This window comes from Mobula hypostoma, chromosome 3 (genome assembly GCF_963921235.1).
Source record: "Mobula hypostoma chromosome 3, sMobHyp1.1, whole genome shotgun sequence".
Lineage (NCBI taxonomy): Eukaryota > Metazoa > Chordata > Chondrichthyes > Myliobatiformes > Myliobatidae > Mobula > Mobula hypostoma.
This window is the reverse complement of record NC_086099.1, coordinates 28,515,701-28,542,194: the sequence shown is the minus strand read 5'-3', so window position 1 is coordinate 28,542,194 and position 26,494 is coordinate 28,515,701. Positions and strand designations below refer to the sequence as shown.

The window sequence follows — 26,494 nt, the reverse complement described above, 5'->3', positions numbered from 1 at the left end:
AGCTGTCAGTCAGGTAATCGCCCGAGAGCAGAAAACAAACTGGTGTTCAGCCCTCTGCTCTGTGCCAGCCAGGATTCCACCCCGAGCCTATCCCGTCTGTCAGCCTTTGATCTGTCTCCCATTCTTCTCGCTACCATCGGGCGGGAGGCGCAGGAGACTTGGGTGTCACGCCGCCGGCTTGGGGAGCAGCTGCTGCCCTGCAGCCACTGGGCTCCTGGACCAGCTTCACTCGTCTCAGTGCTGAACTAACTCTGCACCTCATGTTCTCAGTATTATTGCTTACTTTTTAAATTATTTGCACGATTTCAGATTGGATGTTTGTCAGTATTTGTTATGTGTGGTTTTTGCTGTATTGCATTGCATCTTATTTGTTTTTCTGTGGGTGCCTGCAAGGAAATGAATCTCAAGGTCATACATATATAGTATACAAACTTCGATGATAAGTTTAGTTTGCACTTTGAGATGAATGTTACGGTGAACAAGCAGAAAGGTACCTTGAGGCCAAGACCAGGTCAGCTACCACACCCTCACCAAATGAAAGAGCAGCCTCTGGGGAATACAAAATGTGTTCTTGCTCCCATCTCTTACATTCTCACAATCTGCAACACACTAGCTGAATATATTAGATACAGATTCAATTGTGGCTTTTAAAATTCTTAAGTGGATAAATACTTTATAGAATAGAGGAATGGGACCCTCTTGAATATTTTTCAAAAGGTAGTAGACATGCTGGGTTAAATGGCTGCTCCTGTGATATGAGGCACTCACTTGTATGATTCTATAACAGACAGGCTTGCATTTATACCTGCAGATCCCAATGCTACTCACCTTTGGGTACCTCCAACTTGCCCTTAGTGAAGCAAAATAAAAATAATTCACAAGATACAACCCTTAGTGAAAACCAACTTTATTCACCAAATGAACCACAAAATAAAAACACAAGTAATCTTCCAAATTGTACTGGAAAGTTGGTAGTCATTAAATGTTAATATTAGAAGCACATTGTATGAAAATAAAGTGATATTTAAAGGCAATGGAGCTTAAGTAACAAGTTAAGTTTGCAAGATAAATGTGAATGTGAGGCAGTTATGCAAAATAGTTGATGATTTACCATTTGAAATGTTCTGGGAGAGGCCTGAAAACATGCGTGTTTCCTGTGGCATAATAGAGCACTTGATAAAAGTATTAGACACAATTGCCTGAAATTCCCATTAATGGAGCATCGTAAACAAATATTAAAAAGAAACAAATTCTAATATTAAAGATTTGCACACAGATTGCCCTATGTTATTGCGTTTTAAAGGTTCACTTATTTAAGATACAGATACAAGCATCTGAAAGTACTATGCCCAATGCAGGAAAATATTATGGCTTCTAGTTAAGAAGAGACCAAGAACCCAAAACTAATTGGTAATATATTAAAAGGTAAATTTTCTTTTGGTTAGATGCTGAACATGTTTCACTGAACTTGCAATTTAGTTATCTTATTTAAAGCCGGACAGAATAAAAATTACAGGCAATACCTCACAATATTTTCAAAACAAAATAAATTTGCAGAGTCCAGTACATTCAAACTCTGAATTCTTTAAAGATATCTCTGTTTACTGGAAACACAGCAACTTTACAGGCCAAAACGAGATTAAACATTTTGATTTTAAAGGCACCCTGCTGAAATACTGCATTATTCATGTACATCTGGTTAAAATATAGAAAAAAAAGTTAGGAAGTAACACTAATTCCCCAAAAACACAGCATTTCTGACCTGATTTAAGACAACATTACTGTTGCTGTTATAGGGAGGGAGTTTTCCATTATGGAATTTTAATGATATGTATCATTTAGCCTCTAAAATCTAAAATTAATGTATGTGGCACACACTTCATCATCCCCTATTACTGCTTTAATTCACTGGTATCGTTGGCTTTATACCATTATATTGGGAGGTACGGCTCTTGTGCATTATCTTTGGAATTTATCAAATATATCTCCTGACTTCCTGGCTTCATAAACTTTAAAAATATATCATACAAAGGCTTTACAGCAACATTTTCAATGTCATCAATACTGCAACCACTCATTTCAGTCTCATACTATTGCATTCATACATGCAGACATTAATTATTCCCTTCTATGCACAAAACGTGTTAAACGTGAATGAACATGTGCAGATCTATAGAATGCAGAAAAATTTAGGAAATGGATCGCTTATTGCACCTTTTGGGGAATTATGAACAAGCTATTGCATGAACATTTCAAAAAAAAATCTGGCCACAGATTTATCTGGATTAGATCCTTTGCTGTTGATTAATGGACTAGATGCATGGCCAGGATTAGCGGTTGGCTTGTTTTAACCAGACTGCACTTAGTTTTCCTCTTGGTCACAAAGTTCTGAAGGAAGGAATCTATACTGCTGCTGACGGATGAGTGCAAGTTTCTTACGAGCATCTTCGAGTTCCCTTTCCTTTCGCAGCATCTCCTCCTGGGCCGCAATAATCTGCGAAGGAGACAGCTGGTCACTTCGAGCACAGTACACACATGCAATTCTTCATTCCTCATTTTTACATTCAAATATCTCGGCATGAACCGAACTTATCAACCCAAAATGCCGGGAAAAACTCTGCAACAGTAGGAACGGCAATGTGAGCAGTTCCTCTTTTAATAGCTGCTGCCTGAATTGCTGAACGTTTACAGTGTTTTCAGAATTTATTTCAGATTTTCATCATCTGCTTTTATGATTTCCAGTTACACCAGAAGTAACTGCCCACTATTCATTGTCTGAGATGTTGTGAAAACACTAGAGTCCTTTCCCTGAACCCCAATAGTGCAGCAGCTTTTGTTTTAGGGCAATCAAGCAGCTTTGTGGTCAATTTCTGCCAATATAAAGTATTAATTAGTGATAAGACGGCTGAACGGATCCTGACCCGGATCTGGGCCGTACCCTCCAAATATCCGGACCTGCCCCTCGGTTTTTTTGCACTACCTTACTTTCCATTTTTCTTTTTTCTATTTTCTATTTATGATTTACAATTAAAATTTTTATATTTACTAATTTTTACTATTTTTAATATTTAATATTTGTAATCCAGGGAGCGGGAAGCGCAGAATCAAATATCGCTATGATTGTACGTTCTAGTATCAATTGTTTGGCGACAATAAAGTATAAAGTATAATTTTTACATTTATTTAACTAAATTAATGAAGGTCTTTAATGAAAGGCCTAAATTGAGTGTTTGTTGAGAGAATGTTTCCTATAGTGTGGGAGTCTAGGACTAGAGGGCACAGCCTCGGAATAGGATGCCCCTTTAGAACAAAGATGAGGAATTCCTCTATCTGTGGAATTCATTGCCATAGACACCTGTGGAGGCCAAGTCAATGTCAAGGGTATATTTAAAGTGGAGGTTCATAGGTTCTTGATTAGTAAGGGCATAAATGGTTATGGGGAGAATCCAGAGATTAAGATGCATGGGTTCCACGGCGAATTGGCTGTTTGGATTCAGAACTGGTTGCGCGTAGAAGACAGAGGTTAGTGGTTGAAGGGACTAATTCGAGCTGGAGGTCTGTATTTAGTGGAGTTCTACATGGACTTCTGCGATTTGTGATGTATACAAATGATCTGGATGAAAATATAGATGGGTGGATTAGTAAATTTGCGAATGATACCAAGTTTGGAGGAGTTGTGGACAGTGCAGAAGATTGGCAAAGAATTAATACGATATAGATCAGTTGCAGATATGGGCTAAGAAATTGCAGATGGAGTTTAACTCAGATAAATGTGAGGTGTTGCACGTCAGTAGGGCAAATGCAAGGAGACAGTACACTGTAAGGGCAAGGTCCTTTACAGTGAGAGATGGTGGGATCCAAGTTCATAGCTCCTTAAAAGTGCCTACACAAGGCGATAAGGTGGCTAAAAGGCTTATGAAATGCTTGCTTCTATTAGTTGAGGCATTAAGTTCAAACGTCAGGAGGTTATGTTGCAACTTTATAAAACTCTGGTTAAGCCACATCTGGAATATTGTGTACAGTTCTAGTCACCTCACTGTAGGATGGATGTTGAGGCTTTGGAGAGGGTGCAGAAGAGGTTTACTGGGATGCTGCCTGGTTTAGAGGGCATGTGCTACCATAAGAAGTTGGATAAACTTGGATTTTCTCTTAGAGTGTCAGAGGCTGAGGGGAGATCTGATAGGGATTTACAAAATTATGAGAGGCAAAGATAGAGTAGACAGAGAGCATCTGTTTCCCAAGGTTGAAATGTCTAATACCAGAGGGCATGCAGTCAAGGTGAGAGGAGGTAGGTTCAAGGAGGATGCGAGGAGTAAATTTTTTCACTCAGAAAGTCATGGACACCTGGAATGCACTACCTGGTATGATGGTAGCAGATACATTAGATGATTTTAAGAGGTATTTGGATAGGTAGGGTAGTTGGAGGGATGTGGACACGGTGTAGGTAGGAGGAATTAACGTTTGAGTGTTTTTGATTTGCTTTTTAGCTGGCTTGGCACAACATTGTGCACCAAACAGCCTGTTCCTATGCTGTACTGTTCTATGTTCTAATGTAGTTGAGAGGGATAATAACTCAGCCATGATGGAAAGGTGGAGCACACTCGATAGGCTGAAGGGCCTATTTCTTCTCCTACGTCATATGGTTTAAATACCCTTTGAGATTTTAATGAATACCCTTTGGCTTATTAGCTGTCATTTCCAACACAATCCATTCACTCACCTGAGCAATACCACCAACCATCTTATTCTTGACGACCACATTTTCCTCTTCATGCTCATTGAATGCTGCAGCCTTCTGGGCGGCTTTCACGAGATTGTCAGATGCCCTCTTCACAGCGTTCCCTGCGGTCTGTAAAAGAATCACCAAGTGATCATTCAAAATTAAAGTGTAGTTGGGACTAGAAGTTTGCCAGATGCTGTGGACAAAAGACTATTAAGTGTTATAAGACCACTAAATGGTTGCCTTGTATGATAAATGGATTCTTGGCCTCACAATCTATCTTGTTAGGATCATGCATTTATTCTTTACCAGCACCGCACTTTCTCTGTGATTATTACACTTTATTCTGCTTTGTTATTGTTTTACCTTGCTCTACTTCTGCACAAACATTATTCAAGACTGCCATGGTACACATGATAAAATAAACCAATTCCTAGAACTCTATACTATAATTATTCTGAAAATGTCTTCCTGAATAATACATATGTGAAACAAAAAAGTGCAATAAAACGCGAATAAATGCAAGACCATTGGAATTTATTGTCATGTATTGTCTTGTAAAGTATGGCGAGCTGTGGGTACAAAGACAAACATCACAGATACGTGATCCAGACAACACACAGGACAGGTAGTTTATTAATAATTTAAGTACAATTTATATGTCTGTGTGCTGTCTGTATTTATACAACTAAAGCTGAACTTTGATAGTGTACCATATGTACTGAATGTGCTAGTGTAGTGTTGGGATGAATGAATAGGGTGCATAAAGATTAAGGTGTCAATAGTTTACCAGGTATCTGAAAGCAGTGCCTTCTGATACGCTTACAAGACCTGGACCATCTACTGCAGGAATCTTGCGGTGCTAGGAAGTCATTACTAAAATGCATCAAAATCAGAATCAGGTTTACTATCACAGACAATTGTTGTAAAATGGTTAAATTAAATAAGTAGTGCAAAAACAGAAATTAAAAAAGTAGTGAGGTAGTGTTCATGGGTTCAATGTCCATTCAGAAATCAAATGGCAGAGGGAAAGAAGCTGTTCCTGAATTGTTGAGTGTGTGCCTTCAGGCTTCTGTACCTCCTTCTGGATGGTAACAACGAGAACAAGGCATGACCTGGGTGATGGGGGTTCTTAACAATGGCCACTGCCTTTCTGAGGCATCACCCTCAAATTGACTAGAAGGATTAATGAACCAATGCTAAAGTCTTATCCAGATTCATATTCATTTATTTATCACATGTATATGGAAATATACGGTGTAATGTGTCTTCTTCCAGCACTGAGGCCCTAAACACAAAGTGGGATACTGTGGGCCATGCTCATTGTTTGTATTCCTGATCCTATTTTGAGCTTCATTACTTGTTCAAAAGATTCAAGGATAGTCTTAAAGCTTCCTTGGGGAAAAAGATACAATATTTCCACTGACACCTGAGAATCCATGACTTATGACTGCTTAAAGTGGAGAAAGAGCATTTGGGATGGTAAAACGAAGAGAGACTGTGCATCAGGTGCTTACAAGAACAGGAGGGATGTATCACTTCAGGAACTACCCATGGAGGAGTCTGTGGTTCCCAATGGCCTCATTAATCACCTAAGAACCCATAAAACCAGAGTGGAAGCAAGTTATTCTCAATCCACAGAGAATCTTAGTAAGAAGGATAAATTATTCTCAATGCTAATTTGTCGAGAATGTTATTGAAATTGACAAATTGTATATACTCTTAGTAGATGTTGGATTTTATTTTCCAGCATGTGTGTTTTCTGCTAACTTAAGGATCAGGAGAGGTACTACGATTAAATTCCATGACTTTTCACAATATTGCAGTGCAATATTTTCTTAAACTGAGAGAGAATCTCGAAAGATAAAGGAGGTATGTACATTGAATGAAATACTTATTAAAGTGCTTGACAACACTTGATATTTGGGCTACTGATAGAATTTGTGTATGTCACCAGTTGAGTGTTAATATTTGAAATGGTATAAATTGTATTTACTGCAAAAGGCCTCTACCCTTTTCATACCTGAAGTCTCTTCATGGCTTCTGAATCCTGATCAGCCTTCACCTTGCAGGCCACTAACAGCTGAGCTGTGGACGCCGCCACCTGTTTGGCTGAAGAGATGAGCTTCTCCTCACTGGCGTGACCTTGAACAGCTGCATTGGCGGCTTCACACAAACTGCTTGTAGCAGCAGCCACCATCCGAGCCTGTTAAAGCAGGTATGTTACATGTCTGAGCTTGAAACAACAGCATCAAAACGCAAGAACTAAATGGGATCATCTGCATACTGGTATTTGAGTAACTTAAGTTACACAGAGATTTCAAAATCCTTTGCAATTGCTTAAATAGTTCTAACCAGTTAACAATGCATATATATTGTTTAGGAGTTTCTTGAAAGTGATATATTATAATGTGCTTATTTTCTGTGTACTTTTGGAAGAGGGAAAGCCGCAGAGTGATTTATATATAAACACGTAAGCATTTTCATATTTGTTCACAACTAAAATTAATACAAGCAATGGAACTATAAAGCATAGGAGTGCATTTTCATGGGTGAAACAGGATTTCAAAGTCTCTTTAGTCTCCAGTTAACTTGATGCTTATGGGGGAATAAGCTATGTGTATCTTTAAACCAAGCGAGTCTCAAAAAGAGGAAGCAATTTTATACCCATTTATTGCTATGCCTAACATTTAATAACTGAGGTAGTTTTTTTTTGTAGTGGAAGCATTAGATTATAAGATACAGGAGCATAATTTGGCCATCGGGCCCTTGTGTCTGTCCTGCCATTTAATCCTGGTTAATTTTATTTTTCAACCTTTTCTTCTCAATCTCCTTACTAATCAATAATTCTCTTCTGAATCCCCTTACTAATCAATAACCTGTCACTCCCCGTTTTAAATATATGCAGTCGACTCACCCCCTCAGCCCTCTGTGGCAACAAACACCAAAAGCTCACCACCCTCTGTCTGAAGAAATTCCCCCTGATCTCAGTGTTATAGGGACCTCCTTTAGTTCTGAGAATGAACCCTTGGATCCTAAGACTTTCCTACTAATGGAGACATCCTCTCCATGTGATCTCTATTTAGGCCTTTCAATGAGTCTCCCTCATGCTTCCGAACTCCATTGAGTACAGGCCAAGAGATGATCAAACACTCCTCATACATTAACATTTTCATTCTTCTGAACCTCCACAGGACCCATTTCATTGCCAGCACATCTTTCCATAGACACGGGGCCCCAAAAGTGTTTATCATATTCCAAATGTAACTGCACACATTTCAAACACAATACTCACTGCTGAAATGAGGCCTTGGGACCATTGGCCATCATCAACTGCATTTGCTGGCACAGCTCCAACCTGCAGCAACAAAATCAATATTGATCACCTTCATTATAGGATATTTTAAAAAATAATTTATTAGGTCAATGTTGGTCTTTTTTTTTAAATTAAGTTCTTTAGGGATGCTTGCCTTGGGGCTACCAGTAAGCAAGCACATCAAGGTTGTATAATTAATACATCCTCCAATATAAAATGAAACTTTGAAACTTTAGAAGCAAATTGGTTAAAAAGTTAGCTTCTTTTATACAAGTTAAGATTTCTGACAACTAGCATAAAATCATAGTGATTTTTTTGTTGTACTAATTCCTGAGAAGGTTGGTGCAAAAGTAGGTGTAGACATGAGGCCTCACAATGTAAATGGCACATAAACTCTTTATGATGCTGAGAAAATATAAAATACATAAAATATTATAAAAGTAATAGATAATTTTCATTAAATGTCCACATTCAGGCTAATTTGTAAAATTATCTGGTACTAGGTATTTGTTTATTTACCTTGCCTTGAGCCACAAGCTCTCTCTGAGCAGCCGAGGCAGCTTTCACGAGGGCACTGGTTGCTGCGGCAATTGATTTGGCTGCCTCCAGGATCTGTTCTTCAAAGTTAAGACTTTCATCGGCTTGCTGTTGGATTAAATTTTTAGATTAGTTATGAGTGTACAATTATTGAAAATACATGTCAATTGCCAGTAGTCTGAATTTACCAAGACTGTTAAACAAAACTAACTCAAGTTCAATATAATGAAGAGTTCAGTGAACTGATCACAAATAACTGATGAAAAATCTTTTTTTTTTAATATTTTGTCCATTTAAAAGAGTATAAGATACATATATATTGCATTAGCTCACTAAATATTGTGTTATTAGATATGGAGTTCCACTAATGAAACACTGAAGTGTAGTAACATTAATAAGCCACCTTTTAAAATGTTGTAAAGACAAGAAACTATACAAATATGTTTGATATATAGTTGAGTTTTAGTTAACAACCTAATATAGCAAACATATCAGACAGTCTCTTGTACAATATTTGTATAGTGCTAATCAAAATATTTACTATACTGTAAATAATTTTGCTACTAAATAGAAACTGATTGTGTCAAAATTAATACCATAATTCAAACAAAGAGATTTGGATGCCATAGTTGTAACATACATGCATGATACAATATTTTAAAAAGAAATTGCTAAAAGTTCAGCCAAGTGTAACAATTTACTTTTTCCAGTGCATTAACTGTGAAAATTCATCCACTGGTACAGTTACAGATCGTATTTTTGCAAACTTTGATTGTGACTGTTAAGTTTTTTTTAAAAATAAAACTAGACTATTCATTTTCTGAGGTCTTAAAAGTCCACAACAATCCACTTACAGTCCGCTTATTCAGTATGTAGAAACAGTTTAAGGTGAGACCCTGAAAGGTCAGAGACCGAGAAAAACCCAAGTGCAAACCTATCTACCTTGAATAAACTAATGCCCGGTGTAGACTTGAGCTTTCATTCCAGAGAACCTGAGGAATCTCTCTTCTATCCACCGTTGATTTTCTACTGCTGTAAATATGCACATGGATGAACTACAGACAAGGACAAGCTTCTCTTTGTCTGTGATTCATTGATAATCAAGTCATCGGCCAATATATTTCTGAGTTAAATCAGTCTGTTGGGTAAAAGAGTGGATAGTCACAGCACACTACTAACTTTGCCCACAGTGCCAACTGGCTACTTTCAGGAGAAGATGATTAAGGTAATAGAGTCATAGAGATGTACAGCACAGAAACAGGCCCTTTGGCCCATCTAGTCCATGCAAAAACCATTCAATCTGCCTCCTCCCATTGGAATGCACCAGGACCATAGCCCTCCATACTGCTACTATCTATGTACCTATCCAAACTTCTCTTAAACTTTGAAATTGAGCTTGCATGCACCGCTTGTGCTGACAGCTCATTCCACACTCTCACGGCCCTCTGAGTGAAGCGGTTTCCCCTCATGTGTCCCTTAAACTTTTCACCTTTCACCCTTAACCCTTGACATCTGATTGTCATCCCACCCAGCATCAGCGGAAAAAGCCTCCTTGCATTTACCCTATCTATACCATCCATAATTTTGAATATCTCTATCAAATCGCCTCTCAATCTTCTAAAGAATATAGTCCTAACCTATTCAATCTTCCCTTATAACTCAGGTCTTCCAGTTCTTGCAAACATCCTTGCAAATTTTCACTATCCTCTTTCAATCCTATTTACATCTTTCCCGTAGGTAGGTGACCAAAACCGCACACAAATTAGGCCTCACCAATGTTGTATACAATTTCAACATAACAACCCACTTCCTGGACTCAGTACTTCGGTTTATGAAGGCCAATGTGCCAAAAACTTCCTTACGACCCTATCTACCTGTGACGCCATTTTCAACAAATAAGTGGTAAAATGAAAATGTACGCCAACCCCAGCAGCAAGAACAGTAAAATCCATGCTGCACACTTTTCAACAACCTTGCAAGTCTTTGCAGTAAACTAATCTGGCGCTGGGAGGTCGGAATGTGAGTGAGTACACTTACACTCCGTTCTCCACTCTGTTATCCTTCCCAAAGACCAAATGCTTGTCAGTGAGATGGAGGTACACTTTAACAACAGCATGATAATTACAGATAATTATCAATCTCTCTAGGCACCCAGTCCATAACAACTCAGTAGCAACCACGATCTGCTATCTTCCTCTACCCTTAGATGTCTGCAAATTCCTGCTTCACAGATCTATAGTTGCAGGTCGTTCTCTGGTGCTGCCTTCCAAGTTTGTGGTACAAATATGCATGCCTCGATAGTAAGCAGACATAAGAGCATAGAGGCATAACACAGGCCCAGTCTTGTCCCTAAACATCTACACTCATGCTTCAACCTTTGTTCAGTGGATAGTGCCATCATCTTCAGCAAATTCTTCTCCGTTTATGTAATACTGTCAGGGTCAACAGCAAGACATCTTCACTGGCCCATGTGAAGTCAGCGGCTGCTACACAGCTGAGAATGAAACTTAACTCGTATGTCTCAAACCTAAAACACAAGAGTGACGTGATTTTTATGACTAGGAAATGCTATTCTCAGAAATCATGATTCCGTTTTTGCTAGCGTTGTAAGTCCCCGAGTAGGAGAATTGAGCTTTAAAGGCATTCTGCAGGTGTTTTGTCACCTTGGGTTTAGCTCTCGGCTGGAGTTGTTCCAGTTTCTTGGCTGCTGCCTCTATAGCAGCAGCTGCTCTAAGCAGCTCATTCTCAGCAATGACTGTCGGGTCTTCAGGGTCCACCCATTCCGTTCCTGAAATTAAAGGTGACATAAGAAAGTTACCAATGTCCATTGTTTAAAAAAGGAAGTTTCCTTGCACTGCAGAATATGTGCAAAATGCACTTATGAGTAGCCTTAATGATATTGCAGAGTTAGACAATAAAGGTATTTTTTTGTTAAGGAGACAAAAGTCCAGCTAATGCTGCACTTGCCATCTAACATTTTCACCCAGCAGAAATACAACTTAATACAACACTGTAGCAGGCCCTTCTGGCCCAATGAGCCTGCACTGCCCAATTACACCCATGTGACCAAATAACGCACTGACCCAGGCAGCTATGGAATGTGGGAGGAAACCAGAGCACCTGGAGGAAACCCACATGGTCGCGAGGAGAACATACAAACTCCTTACTCTTTACAGGCTGTGGTGGGAAACAACAATGTGTTGCTGGCACTTTAATAACGTGATGCTAACCCCTGTTCTACCAGGACAACTTGACCAGAAATACTGTAATATAGAATCTAGAACCTACATCACCAGTTGCTACTTAAAGAGCAAGTCAAGACATGACTATTGAACAATGTTTTGAGTAGTATTTGGGCAATTTTACTTTAAAAGGTATCCTGTATATATTCAGGTTACTGACTAGCAAACTGCTGAGCTGAGGTCAGACTTCTCGACTTCTCAACCTCTCATTCTGCTTTCAGCACTCCCATGCTTCCTTAATGTTCACTGACCCGTTAACAGGACGCATACACAAACACCCTCCTCAGCTGCTGAGCCTGGGTCACTGTCCATAACCTCTCAGGATGCTACACTAAAGGATGGTTCATGGTACTTCTACGAGCTCCAAGTTTCCGAATTAGCCTTCATCTGGAATTTATGTTCTTGGAAACACCGAACAAGGAATGAGAAAGGAGCATGGTTTCAGCTGCAGGACATTTGCAGCATATGGATGGAAGACTTAGGAGGGATTCTGGGCAAATGAAAAAGTCACATAATTGGAAAAATCCAGAAGCTTGACTCAACCCATTATATACTTCATGTCTTTTTCCTCCCCCCAAAAAATATAAATGGAATTGGTATTAAAAAGTGCGGCCATTTCTGACAAAATTCACCTAATTATCTTCTGGAATAAAAATATCAATAACAATTATACTCAATCTGATAATAATGTTATCAAGAAAATAGTGATTTAAAGGACAAACAATTAAGGACTCTCTGTGAAATTAAGTAGTATGAAAGTGCAAGGCTGCAAACATTGATCATGCAAGAGTCAACAGCCAGTTGCCACAATTCACAACTAACGGCAGCATACTGGAAGATTATCTACTCCAGCAGAGTTTCCTCCAGGGTTTTGTGGCTGCAAGAAGCTCACTAAAAATTCCATATAAAGTAATTAGTCAGACATGTATATTTGAAAAATGGGAACAAAATACATGCTGTATCCTGGCAAACTGCCCAAAAGTCATCATCTAATTATCTTTGAAATTTAATGTTGAAATAATGGAATTCCTGCTGTATACATTCCTACGCCTTTTAAGTTTCACTGTGTAGTTGTGTAATGCTAAAGGCAGCATTATGTGGCTGTAGTGTGTACTCAACCCTTTCAATTTTCCAGAATAAATGCCTGATGTTCGAGTCAGCACACAACATGCAACATTTAAAGTGCTTCCAGTGAACTTGGCTTCAAAGACTGGGGAAATAATTTTGCTCAAATGCAGTAATTATAAATGAAAGGACGAAATAAAATTTTGAGGTGAAGGAATCATTGGACCAAACTGGTACACAATTGCAACAATATGACTTGCTTGCCAAACTATTTTGGAACTTAAGGTTCTGTTTATTTTAGTATAAATCCCTTTGCTTCCTTTTAACTTAAATTCATGGCACCCAAGGCTTTAATCATTTGTCTTCATTCCTCTCAGGCTGGACCCAATCCCTAGTTTCAGTCCCTTATCCAAGTTTGTGCTTTGTTTTCACAGAAACCTTTGTTCAAATCCATCCAAACAGTTGTACCCCATCGTTGTACCAAAAATGTTTTCTTTATCAAAGCCACTAATGACATATTATGTGATAAAAATAATCTACCCCTGTTTCTTGTAGTTGACAGGACCTTGGCCATGAACACAGCTGTCCATATTATTTTCTTGCAGCATTTCCTACCATGATCTAATTGGTACCGTGAGTGTTCCGAGCAGAAAATGGATAATGAGCAAGGACTGCATCTCCCCTCACAATCGTCCTTTTCAGACCTACAGTACTGTGCAAGTCTTAGGCACATATATATAGCTAAAGAGCCTCTAAGACTTTTGCACAGTACTGTACTTGTTATCAAGCAGCAGGGAGTGAGTTTGTAGATCCAGCAGGAGTATGTTGGGAATGGCAAGGGTGGAGTGCCATAGGAAGGGTGTAGGATGGGTGGCAGAGAAGGAGTGCCAGGGATAGAGTGTGGCACGGATACAGACACACCCAGCTCTGAGATACCAGGCAAGGTCATTTGAATCCAAACAATTGGTTTATTGATTATTACAGAGTACCTCTCTGGCGCTTCCCACTCCCTTCCCCTTTTCCCAACCATTTCTTCCCCATTCTGATGTTTGATGTGAACATCTGAACCTCTTGACCAGGTCTGCATGCTTTTATGTATTGAGCTACTGCCATACGATTGGCTGATTAGATATCTACTTTAATGAGCAGATGTACAGGTGTAGCTAATAAAGTGGTCACTAAGTATAATAATGCTGTTAATTTTCAGTAGTTTTACTGAGATATCTCCTTATGCATTCCCATTCTCAGTTCCCGGGTCATACAAACAGTGAAAGCCATTATATAGGTGAGACTCAGCACTAAACATAGATTCAATAAAGAACATCCTTAGTCACAGCAGGGAGGAGTGACATCACATGGCAACACCCATGACATGAAGGCAATTTCAGTACTCTTTCACTCTAAAATGTGAAAATATGAATCTGTTCAGTTAAAACACTGCAGTTTGCTTTGAAGATTTCCTTTAAGAAACATTTTAAATTCCAAGTTACTTGTTACTCCTTCACAGTAAATGCATTGAGTTTGACAACACCTCATTGTTAAATCTAATCTTTGCTAGGCTCTTTATTCATTTTTTTTTAAAAGGAAGGGGCTCCTTTTCTTTATGAACATCACTAATAAAACCCTGACTGCATTAATTAAATAGCTGTAAAACTTTCCATTACCTTTCATGGCCTCCGCTGCCTGGATAAGTTCAGTGACAGAACCCGCCACACGTTTTGAATACCCTGCCAGCTGCTGTTTAAGATCTGCCGATGGCTTCTGAAGAATCTGGAAGTGATATGAAGTAGTACTGAGTAAGAAAGATAATACACTTCCTGACATTTTTATGGTACCGTACAACTATTCACACACAATGAAAACTTTCAGGTAGGTTTAATCAGGTTTATTAAACATACATTTTTAATAAAACAGTGGCGAAGACTGAGAGGAGAGATCAGGTCATGATTTATAAAATTATGAGAGCCATGGATAGAGTAGGTGCCAGTATCTTTTACTCAGGGTTCAAATATCTGAACCAGACGGCAAAGGGCACACACTTAAGTTTTAAAATAGCACTGGGAAAACGCAATGATGCCTTATTGGCAGCAAACAAAACGACTAACTACAGTATTAATCACACTTTTTCTGGACCATTGGTCACTGTATTCAATAGCCTGTAACTTCCACTTTGGAGTTGAACTTTTGAACCGCCTATACAACTTGACATTTTAGCAGTGTGAACGGAAGTCTCAAAGGAGAAGGACAGTCGTAGTGTGGCGTGTACGGGCTGAATCGAGATGGCAAGTCCTGGGCCCGAGAGCGAAGACCAACCCAGTATCTGATTGATTTAAGAGCCGGGCCAGATTGGGAAGGCCAGGTACAGGCCGAATTGAGGTGGTGGTTCCCGGGCCCGACAGAGGATTGAAGTGGCAGGGCCTGGGTCCGAGTCTGAGAGTGAGGAATGAGCTAATCTTTGGCCAATTTAAGCACTGGCCGATTGAAAAGGTCAGGGTGTTGGGGCCTGAGGCAATGGACGGGCCGGTGTTCAGCAACATTTACTCATCTCTGCACCGAACCTGCAACTAACAGGTTCCCAGACCAGCTGCAGCGATGACTGGCTTTGTGGCTGTGAACTCATTTTCATGAACTTTAGCTTAGAATGCTATTTGCATGCTTATTATTGCTTGCACAATTTTTTTTTGCACTTCGGGTGTTTGATCAACTTTTTGAATGGGTTCTATGGGGTTTCTTTATTTTGTGATTGCCTGTAAGGAGAAGACTCTCAAGACTGTATATAGCATACATATTGTACTTTGATAATAAATGTATTTTGAACATTGAGAGGGGTTGAGTTCTAAAGAGATGAGTGGGACAAGTTTTTTTTTTAAAACAGAGTGGTGGGTGCCTGGAGTTCTCTCCCTGGGGTGGTAAACATGTCAGGGGCATTCAAGAGGCTCTCTGATCGGCACGTGAATGTACAGGAAATGCAGGGAAATGGACATTGTGTAGGCATAAGTTTGGTTGGGCATTTGATTCCTAATTTAATTAGTTTGGCATAACATGTGCTATTAAATTTTTGTAATTGATTCTGATATTTTGTAAAGCACAGCATGAAATGCATTTTTTCCCTTCAAATGCCAAGAAGTTAAAAGGAAACTTTACTGTGCTTTCCTGGTTTCTTACAACTGCTTTAGGTGACAGAGCAGAAATTGTACTTGACCAAGTTGAGGTGGGATGAAGGATTCACAAGGCTCGAGGCCCCAGTCCCCAGACCTAATGCTGGAAGCACTCCGGATGGAATTTGTTTTTCTTTGAACGGGTCAGAATTGCTGTACTTATCTTTTATTTGTGCTCACAGTATATTCAGGGACTTTGATTGGGAAACACAGCTAACACCTTTGTACCCAAACTCAGATGAGGCATCAGAGTAGTAGGTTTCTTGGTCCAGTGATTAGGCTGGGGTTAACTGAGAGCCGCTGAGCAGTGCAGCTCAGAGGGCCTGCTTTGCGCTCTAGCTCAATAAACAGTCTCTAAGGATCAGCTACAGTGAAGGATCTTGTTAGAACGCAGAGTACCATCTCTGCTAATCCCTCTTTTAACCAAGTCAATTGTCAGTGTTGTTCCTGGTGAAACATTTCACTGAATTCCTACTTTTGAATGTTTACCCCCATGGCTTAAGCTGTGGAGGGAAGTTATCCTTTATACAGTAAACTATTCAACTAAGGCAAGTCTACTTGAAATTAGTCTCACTTGGTAGTGGAAGAACTTGTCCAAATATACTAAGCTTCCTACTATTTTATAATACAAATGACCTCTTACCAAAATAATTTGATGGTAGTACATAGGAAAACAGTGCATGCAATTTGATAGTGGTCAGAACAAAACATGCTTTTATATCATACATCTATTACAGAAACCAGTACATTTCAGATCACTATAATGCTGAAGTGAACACACACACACACACTATTTGTGGAAAGAGTTATCATTTCACAAGTGAAATGAAGCACTACTTCACAAGAGTTATCATTTACAATCAGGTCACATGAAGGTGCAACCTACTGCTGCCACAAAGACCTCTTGACCTTCAAAACATGCTCAGAAAGGTGAATCAAATCATTTGCATAGCTAATGATTGCATTCCTTTTTTGAACCACTAAAACGCAGTAGGGAGTGTGTATCAAATGGCATCTGTTACATTTCTGAAATGACAACCAGATTCGGTAACTTCTGACAGAGTTTAAACTAATCTGCCTCTGAAAGTGGTACCATTGAAAACCAAGAGTTAAAGTTGTTGCTGAAAATTTACTGTCCACTTCACACTTGCTAAGTTAATTGCTTAAGGCAGATTTGTTTTTAACATTACATCATTTTGGACTATAAGCCTATATTCTAAGAAATCCTTTCATACAAAGCCAACTTTTTAAAAAGGAAGATATACAAGGTTGCATACTGCATAGAGCAAAACAATTAATATTTAGTTCCAATCAATTGACACATTGTTTTGTATCTTTCCTTTCATTGTTCCCTGGAGCAGGCTGTAACAGATCCACCATTAAATGGGAGTTAAGATTATTAACCTGAGGGGCAAGCGTTCATTAGTTTTCAATGTAGTAAACTGTGTTCGGGTCTGGCCATCCACAGAAACAGTTAAGGGCTGTGTAGGAACTATGAAATTTGCACATATTTGGCAGCATCAGAAGTTAGTCGCTCTGCAGTACATCATGGTGGCGGCAGCAGCAGCAGCACAGGCAGTGGGAAGGATTAATTCCACAGCACTCCTTGTATTCTCTATATTTGGACAGATCCATGCAGAATGGCCAGGCAACTAGTGCTGCTAACCACAGGCTCAGGATACTCACCGGCTATGAAATAAAGCGAAGGAATAGAAAAGAAAATGCGATGGGAAGAAAAGGAGACATGATTTAAAGTTTATAACATGACAAAACCAGAAAATATGTCCAAGAAATGGAAAAAAAATAGAGATTTGTTTGGGAAATATCGCTACTTACGCCAACATATTAAGAATGACTATAGTTTTCTTAGGAATGTTAAAAATTACCACACACATAGGCATAGGTTTCTCTAAGGTCAACTACATTCCATACCACAAACTTGCTCAAATAATCAAGATGTTCAAGCTCTTCAACTCCTTCATCTAACTACATAAATGGCACCGATTTCAGCTGTGTTTATCAGGAAACACCAGTTTAAAGGTTTAACCCTGCAGACAGGAAACTACAAATGGCCCTAGTATTGCTGGACCAGGAAATGGTGAGAATCACCCGGCTGCAGATCCTGCCCTCAGCAAACCATGGAAGAAAGACACTTGTTCATGTCAGCTGTTCAGTTGAGCAGCCCATGGCAGTTGAATAGTCAGATGAACAAAGGAAGGAATAGCTAGCTGAGTGAAACAAAATGGCTGTCAGCAGAAACATTCAGTGCTTTCAGGGACAGAGACAACCAACTGCCAGATAAAGGAATGGAGGAGGAAACTCATTAAATACTTGGAAATGCTTTTTAAGTGAACTTAAATTAAGACCTTGCAGAGAACGAATATACCAGGGTTAGGCAAAGATTAGAGAATATGGATTGTTCTCCATAAAGTACAGGAACGTCGACAGAACAATTAATTGCTAAAATGTTCTTTCTCTCAATTGGTATTTCCTTAAATTTAAACCACAACACATTACTTACAACAAGCACGTGTTCCAGTAGAGCCAGGTATCCCTCAGAACATTCTTTGCCAAAACGAAGAGCGCGGGTACGGACATCACTGGACACCTCTGGGTGATAGGCTGCTTGCTACAGGAACATTGAGAGATAACATCCATCACTGATCTGACCTTAGTCTCACAAGGGCCTTCTACTGGACCCTCAGCTTCAGAGCAACAGTTACTTCTATTTTCTAATCATTTTATAAAAATGACAAATATTTGTCATCACATTTTAAAATCTGATCCATTATTCTGACACAGAGGAGGCAGTTCAAACAACAACAAAGTGGGGGAGTAAAGAATCATTGCTAAATTCAACAGACGTTTCTTGTAGAGATTAGAATGAAAATATGATATGATTAAAAAGATCACTACATGGAACCATGCTTACTAAACAAAATTTTGGAATGATTTCTAAGTTCTGTAAACTAAGAAGCTTATGAAATTAATTTAATTATAAAATTTAATTTTAAAGACTTGGTGACAACCTCATTATGCCTCTCCTTCCTTCAATTGGTAGGATAGGGACCTGCTCATTGCCAATCTCAACGACACTTCAAGGTTAACAAGTCAGCTGAAAATCGGCTCACAGCCACAATGTTTTGGGCTCAAGTCCCATTTCAGATAAACTGAACACACAAAAACTGATATTTCTATGGCATAATGAGCAGCTTACTGTCTGCCTTTTCAGGTGAGCATGAAAGATCCTATTACACAATTTCAAACCAAAGTGTTCCAGCAAATAATATTTAAAGGTAACAATTTATCTGGTTGCTTTCTAATTGCTTAGTTTTGGAATCTTGCTCACAATGATCAGCTGATTTTTTTTAACCCCTGTATTACGGTGACTATGATATTTTATTGACTCTTAAATGTTTCAGGACCTTTTAAAAAGAACCAGATTGCTGCAATAAAATACAAATCTTAATATTCTTAAGATGACATCATGAAGGGATGGTATTCATTTTACATCAAACATATTCAGAGCCGTTTGAATGGTGAATCAGTCCAAACAACACTGAATTCTGCAGGATGCCCATGAAACAAACTTTCAAGGACTCGTCTCATGTGCTTGAATTTCCAGCATCTGCAGAATTCCTGTTGTTTGTGCTTGATATTTATTGTTCATTTTTTATTATGTTTTTCCTTTTAGTATTTGCACAGTTTGTAGTCTTTTGCTCACTGATGCCATCTTTCATTGATTCTATTATGGTTATTTATTGAGTATGCCCGTAAGAAAATGAAGCTCAGGGTTGTATATGGTGACATATATGTACTATGGTAATAAGTTTACTTCGAACCTTAGGTATCAGAAGATGAGGAGTTTGCAGAACTGTGCGGAGTGGTAACTGCTGGACTGATGGACCAAATTGCAGCCTTTTATACTGCAACCATTTTGTGGTTCGCACAGTAAAAGAAAAAAAAAATCACCAAAATGGCCTTTCTAAAATTAATTGAATAGTTTTCCCAGCCTTCTGATATCTAATTGTTTGGGTTAATGGCCACTCCAGTAAAGTCAAAAATGCACCATAATCCCACTGCCATTCCTTTCATTGTGTGGTGACTGAATAAAGAACGTTCTTTAATAATTTAATTACCTTACAAGAATGAAGCATCTCTGCTATAGCTTTCCGACTAAGGTTGGCTGTGGCAATAACATCCTCTTGACGACAGGAGTTTCCTGCTGCCACAGCTTTAGCTGTAGCGACAGTAATACCTTTAGTCATACGGATGAATTCCTCCGGAGTAGACGTTTTAGGTGGTGGATCTGCTGAGCAAAATACCTGAGAGGGATAAAATATTGGTTTAATGAAAAAGACATTGTTATTTTAACATTTCTTCAAATGTCCATTAACACATTCAGGAGTATTTTCTTTAAATGGAACCCAAGAGGCAAGATTTTCCACACAAAGAGTGATAGTATTTGGAATGAACTGCCTGAGGTGGTAGAAACAGGTATAATTACAACCACTAAAAGACATTTGGAAAGGTTTAGAGAGTTATGGGCCCGTGCATGTAAATGGGACTAGCTCGCGTATGCACCTTGGTCAGCATGAAGGAGTGAACCAAAAGCCCTCCTTCCAAGCATTTTGACTGGTGGCGTCATAGCCTGTTATGGAGCCTCCAATGCACAGGACTGCAAGAGGCTGCCGAGTGTCAAAGACTTCACTTCCATCATGCTCCCTGCCATCAAGAATATCTTCATAAAGCAGTTCCTCAAGGAGGCAGTGTCCATCATTAATGACCACCACCAAACAGGGTGTGTCCTCAGCTCATTACTACCATCAGGGAGGTGGTACAGGAATCTGAGGACTTGCACTCAACATTTTAAAAACAGCTTCTTTCCCTCTGTCATCAGATTTCTGAATGGTCCATGAACACTTCCTTGAAATTCATCTTTTACAATACTTCTTTCCTTTTGCAACTTACAGTAATATTTAGGTATTGCTCTGTACTGCTGCTGCTGCAAAACAAATTTCATGACATATGTCAATTATAATAAATCTGATTCTGACTAATTTTTAATTGATTATCCATATTGCTCACAAAATGCACATTCAATTATCTACTCTTTTTAAAAAACCTCCACCAAATAGTGACAGTTTCTTCTCTCCTTCTAAAGATAAAAATTAGAGGCAAGCAGATTGTCCAAATGCAGTAGATTATCCACAGCTCTTCTCTTTCTAAAGAGCAGGTCAACTTCCTGTGTATACTTGAGGAACAGCTAGATACAATGCATCTGACTTTAACCACTACTCTGGAGTGCTAACAGTTCGGCTAACTTGCAAACCTTTTGTAAAATGCCGATAGATCTCCTCCGTTTTCAGAGAAAGATGACAGGAAAGAGATTGAGCCTGAGTTCCAATTTTCCATTGCAATCCACTTGTATGGATGACTGATGCGAAAATAAGACTTGGCTGTCATATTTATTACTTACTCTGTCAATCATGTCCACACCTTGTAAGGATTTGTCATTCAGCCAAGTTACCAAGTAGAAGCTGGGATCCCTAAATTATACCAACTGATCCAGACCACTAACTAGGCCAACTTAATGGTATGTTTGCCACTTGTTCTGGTGCCCAGGCAAATTTTTGGTTCCATAGACTTCATAGCCTAGACTCCAGCTCAACTTCTCAAGCTGATGTTCCTTAAAATCCTGGGTAATTATCCAGTATTCTGCTCAAATCCTTTCATGTTTTATTTGAAGTTTACTTATCGAAGCCAATGGTCATTTTTGTCAACAATTCTGTAATAGCTATTCAACCTAGTATAAGCTATACATGAATTAAGTTGAATATTTACTGACTGTTGCCACTTCTGTTCTTGCTCTGATTTTATTCCAATTTTATTTCCCTCTAATATTGCTCTTCTGGCGTTTTTCCTTTTACTCAGAGTTCTTGCATTTTAAAATGCTAAACCACTCCTTTTAAACTGTTACGACTTATTGTTTCTGTTCACTATTCAAATTTTACACATTACTGTTATGAAAAAGGATCTAGTGCTTTCTTGGCGTACGTGATGAATAAGCCCTTCTTAACCTTCCAGCCTGGTACCTGTATTGTTTTGAACCAACGTTTCAATGACAAACTCCACCACCTTCATCAGGGGTGATGCTATTACTGTTTTCCTCCAATGAATAAGTAAGTATTTTAAACATAATATATAGAATTGCCACTTTCTGAACAAAAACTACTAAAAGATTTAATGAATTATAAGTCAAGAAATGTAGACCCAACAAATAGCTTAATCAGTGGAATCGTGACTAGCTCACAATGATAAGCTGAGCTAGTCTTTCTTACAAGTGACTAACTGTACAATACGTACTGCAAGTTCTTGACGGATGTGTTCAATTGTTGCTTCCAGAGCTCTTGTGCCTCTGGTGGCTTCATCTTCTACAGCCTTTACGGTCTTCAAAAGTGAAGTCACATTGGTGACCATAACCTAATAAGAGCAAAGATAGTGTGTCAATCTAAGAGCTATATGATTGAGATAATTCTTCTTGATGAAAATGCAATTTTCAAATGAACTCTACTTTTCATTTAATTCTAAAACATTTATTTTCACGGAATGAACTCCAGGCCAAAAATTAAGCAGAGACATCTGTTGAATCAGTAGCTTGGAGACTTCTTTTTGTTCAGGGAGAGGACCTTAATATCATAAAGATTACTACAATAATCAACCATAAATGTTTGCCTACTAAAGCACAATACTTTGAAGGTCACCCACAACACCAAGAGGAATATTCACACGGTACTTTTTGGGTGGTCTTTAAGCAAAGTGCAAGTGATTCACATTTTTTCAGTACAGAGGAAGCAGTGAAGTGTAAGAACACTGTACTTAGTAGATTATCATAGGATTTGTCTGGAGTTGTATTTTCATTACAGGGATGGGTTCACAAGTTAAAACTCTTCACAGGGATTAAGATTTACGCCATTTATAGTTTCATTGACTTTAGAAACCTACTTTAGACTTCAGAGTCACAGAAGGCAGCTACTTTGTCAACTCATTTCCTCTCTGAGGAACTATCTAGTCACATCCACATTGCAACACTTACCAGTGTTCGTTTTACAAGCCCATTTCCCTATACAGCCTATCCAATCTTGCTTTTGAAATCGTTGTTCCATCTCACTTCCAAACTTGCTGCCAACTGATCCAGACTACTAACTGTAATAGTACACTATAATTATAGATTAAATGTATAATGCATTTCGGTAAAAGGAACAATAGTGCAGACTGTTAAATGGGGAGAAGGTTCAAAAATCAGAGGTGCAGAGGGACTTAGGAGTACCTGTGCAAGACTCCTAGAAGTTTAATTGAGTTGGTGGTAAAGGCAGCAAATGCAACGTTGACATTTATTTCAAGGAGAATAGAACATAAGAACAATGATATAATGCTGAGCCTTTATAAAAGAGACTAGTCAGGCTGCACTTGGAGTATTGTCGACAGTTTTGGGCCCGATATCTCAGAAAGGATGTGTTGTCGTTGGAAAGAGTCCAGAGGAGGTTCACGAGGATGATTCCAGGAATGAAGGGGTTAACATATGAGGAGCATTTGGCAGCTTTGGGCCTGTAGTCACTGGACATTAGAAGAATGCTGGGGGGATCTCATTGAAACCTACCAAATGTTGAGAGGACTAGATAGGGAGAGGATGTTTCCTGCGGTGGGGGTATCCAGAACTAGAGGGCACAGCCTCAAAATTGAGGGGTGACCCTGTAAAACAGAGGCAAGGAGGAATTTTTTTTTTAAGCCAGAGAGTAGTAAACCTGTGGAATGCTCTGCCACAGACTGCAGTGGAAGCCAGGGTGCATTTAAGGCTGAAGTTGATCGCTTCCTGATTGCCCAGGGCATCCAAGGATATGGTGAGAAGGCAGGTGTATGGATTGGGTGGGACCTGGGATCAGCCATGATAGAATGGTGGCATAGACTCGATGGGCTGAATGGCCTAATTCTGTTGCTAAGTCTTATGTCCTTGTGATGAAGACACGAATCAGCCTGCATTGTCGAGCAGTGTGGTATCATTGTGTGCATCACAAACAGCTATGACAGCAACATATCAAATGTCTAATCATCAGTGACATAAATTCTACAGTTAATTAAGATCTTCAGGAATAATATTTGCGATAGGGAGGGAGTGATGGAGAATATTTAATAGAGAGATGAGAGATAGCAGTTGCTGGAGTCTGGATTCTGATATATAAAAAAATAAAACTGCTGGAGAAACTCAAACAGTATCTGTGTTCGGTTCTGGTCATCTCACTACAGGAAGGATGTGGATACTATAGAGAGAGTGCAGAGGAGATTTACAAGGATGTTGCCTGGATTGGAGAGCATGCCTTATGAGAATAGATCGAGTGAACTCGCCTTTTCTCCTCGGAGCGACGGAGGATGAGAGGTGATCTGATAGAGGTGTATAAGATGATGAGAGGATTGTTCATGTGGATAGCCAGAGGCTTTTTCCCAGGGCTGAAATGGCTCACACGAGGGGACAAAGTTTTAGGGTGCTTGAAATTAGGTACACAGGGGATGTCGGGGCTAAGTTTTTCACACAGAGATTGGTGGGTGCGTGGAAAGGGCTGCCAACGACGGTGGTGGAGGCGGATACAACAAGGTCGTTTAAGAGACTCTTAGATAGGTACATGGAGCTTAGAAAAATAGAGGGCTATGCAGTAGGGTAAATTTAGGCAGATTCCTGAGTAGGTTACACGATCAGCACAACATTGTGAGCTGAGGGGCCTGTAATGTGCTGTAGAATTCTATGTTCTGTGGAAGCAAAGGTATGGTTGACCCCTTGCGTCAAGAACATGCACCAAGACTGTAGTGGGAAGGTAGCCAGAATAAAGAGGCAACATGGAGGGATGAGAAAAGCTGCTGTGTGACAGGTGGAATTTGGAGAGGTGGGAGGGAATCATAAACAGTGGAGCCAGGAAGGGAGGGTAAGGGGTGGGGAAAATTTGAGACAGGGGCTGCTGGCTGGTAGATGGAAACAAATAAGGAAATATAAATTGAAGAAATGGAGCCACCAGACAGGAGAAGGAATAGGAGATGAAGGCTGGGAGATGATTTAGAACCAAATAGGGAGCGATAATACGTAGGTGAAACAAGGTGGGAGAGTGGATAGGATGGCTAGACTGAGGGAGAAGAAAGCCAGGTGGTTTGGTATATATGTGAGGGGCAAATGGAACCAAGTAGAGTAGGGTGTTGAATCTAGGGACTGGAAGAGGGGGAGGGAATGGACAGACAACCAAGATGGACTGGTTGGAATAGAAAGGAACACAGGAGCGTGGGTTAGGTGAAACTGGAAAACTCAGTGTTCACACCTTTGGACTACAGGGTTCCCAAGTGGAATATGAAGCGTTGATCTTCAAATTTGTATTTGTCTTCACCATGGCAGACAGCAGCAGACAGAGGGCTCAGGATGGGAAGCTGAAATTACCCTCAGTCCGAAGCTCTGGATGGCCATAGCTAACAGTGTGCAGATGCTCCACAAAATGGACACCTGGTCCGAGAGAACATTTAATGACAGTTGCTGAAATACAATAAACACTGATCTTTATTCAGTATCTACCTTAGCAGCGTTCTTGAGATTATACATGGATGGATCATCTGAAGCCTTTCCTGATGCACCCTTTGTGGCACTAATGAGATCAGCCAAGGCCTTTGCCACATCTTTCACTGCATTGATTAATACAACCTGAATAAAGTAATGACAGGGAGATTACAAAAACAAACTTTACTATACGTTATCCATATTAAAAAAAAATCAATTGCAACTGCAACCCTTATAAGGGAATTGAATGAAGTGACACATCGAAGAAATCCAGGCTAACTCTTGGATGGTTAACAACTAAATTGGTAAAATACTATGCATATCAAGTGGAAACCTTATAGTAAAATGACTTGACAAAATTCATCGTGTTGTATCACAAAAATGAATTATGGAACAACATATGAAAACTCTACTGCAGGCTTGCCTTTATCTTTAAAAGCTTTGCAATGCTGACCTTAATTTGAGAAAGTGTTGGTACAATAGTCAAAGCAGTAAAGATTAGCTTTATTTGTCACATACATTGAAACATATGGCGAAATGTGTCATTTACATCAAATCTGCAAGGATTGTGCTGGAGGCAGACTGCAAGTGTCACCGCACTTTCAGTGCCAACACAGTATGCCCACAACTCACTAATCCTAACTATACCTTTTTTGGAACGTGGGAAGAAACTGGAGTCTCCAGAAGAAATCCACCCGGCCACAGGGAGAACATACAAACTCCTTACAGACATCGGTGGGAATCAAACCCTAATCGGTAACTGCTGGTGCTGTAAAGTGACTGCACTAACTGCTGCATTGCCTTTCACTGTCCAACTTTCACAAGCTAGATTTTTGGCACTGTTAAAACTGGTCAGGTTAATGTCTA

The 26,494-nt window shown here is 39.4% G+C and overlaps 1 protein-coding gene across 2 annotated transcripts in view; it reads right to left on the bottom strand.

Annotated features, from left to right (window-relative positions):
* Positions 1-899: 899 nt before the first annotated feature.
* LOC134343903 (talin-1) overlaps positions 900-26,494 on the bottom strand; it is a 250,781-nt gene continuing 225,186 nt past the window's right edge. For both annotated transcript variants that reach the window (XM_063042807.1, XM_063042809.1), the window contains exons 48-58: positions 25,646-25,771; positions 22,405-22,521; positions 20,178-20,363; positions 18,560-18,667; positions 14,545-14,650; positions 11,237-11,361; positions 8,556-8,681; positions 8,016-8,078; positions 6,744-6,926; positions 4,721-4,849; positions 900-2,494 (exon numbers count right to left, since the gene is read on the bottom strand). In XM_063042807.1, the coding sequence (XP_062898877.1) occupies positions 2,363-2,494; positions 4,721-4,849; positions 6,744-6,926; positions 8,016-8,078; positions 8,556-8,681; positions 11,237-11,361; positions 14,545-14,650; positions 18,560-18,667; positions 20,178-20,363; positions 22,405-22,521; positions 25,646-25,771 (1,401 nt within the window). In that variant the 3' untranslated portion in view covers positions 900-2,362. The remainder of the gene's footprint in view (positions 2,495-4,720; positions 4,850-6,743; positions 6,927-8,015; positions 8,079-8,555; positions 8,682-11,236; positions 11,362-14,544; positions 14,651-18,559; positions 18,668-20,177; positions 20,364-22,404; positions 22,522-25,645; positions 25,772-26,494) is intronic.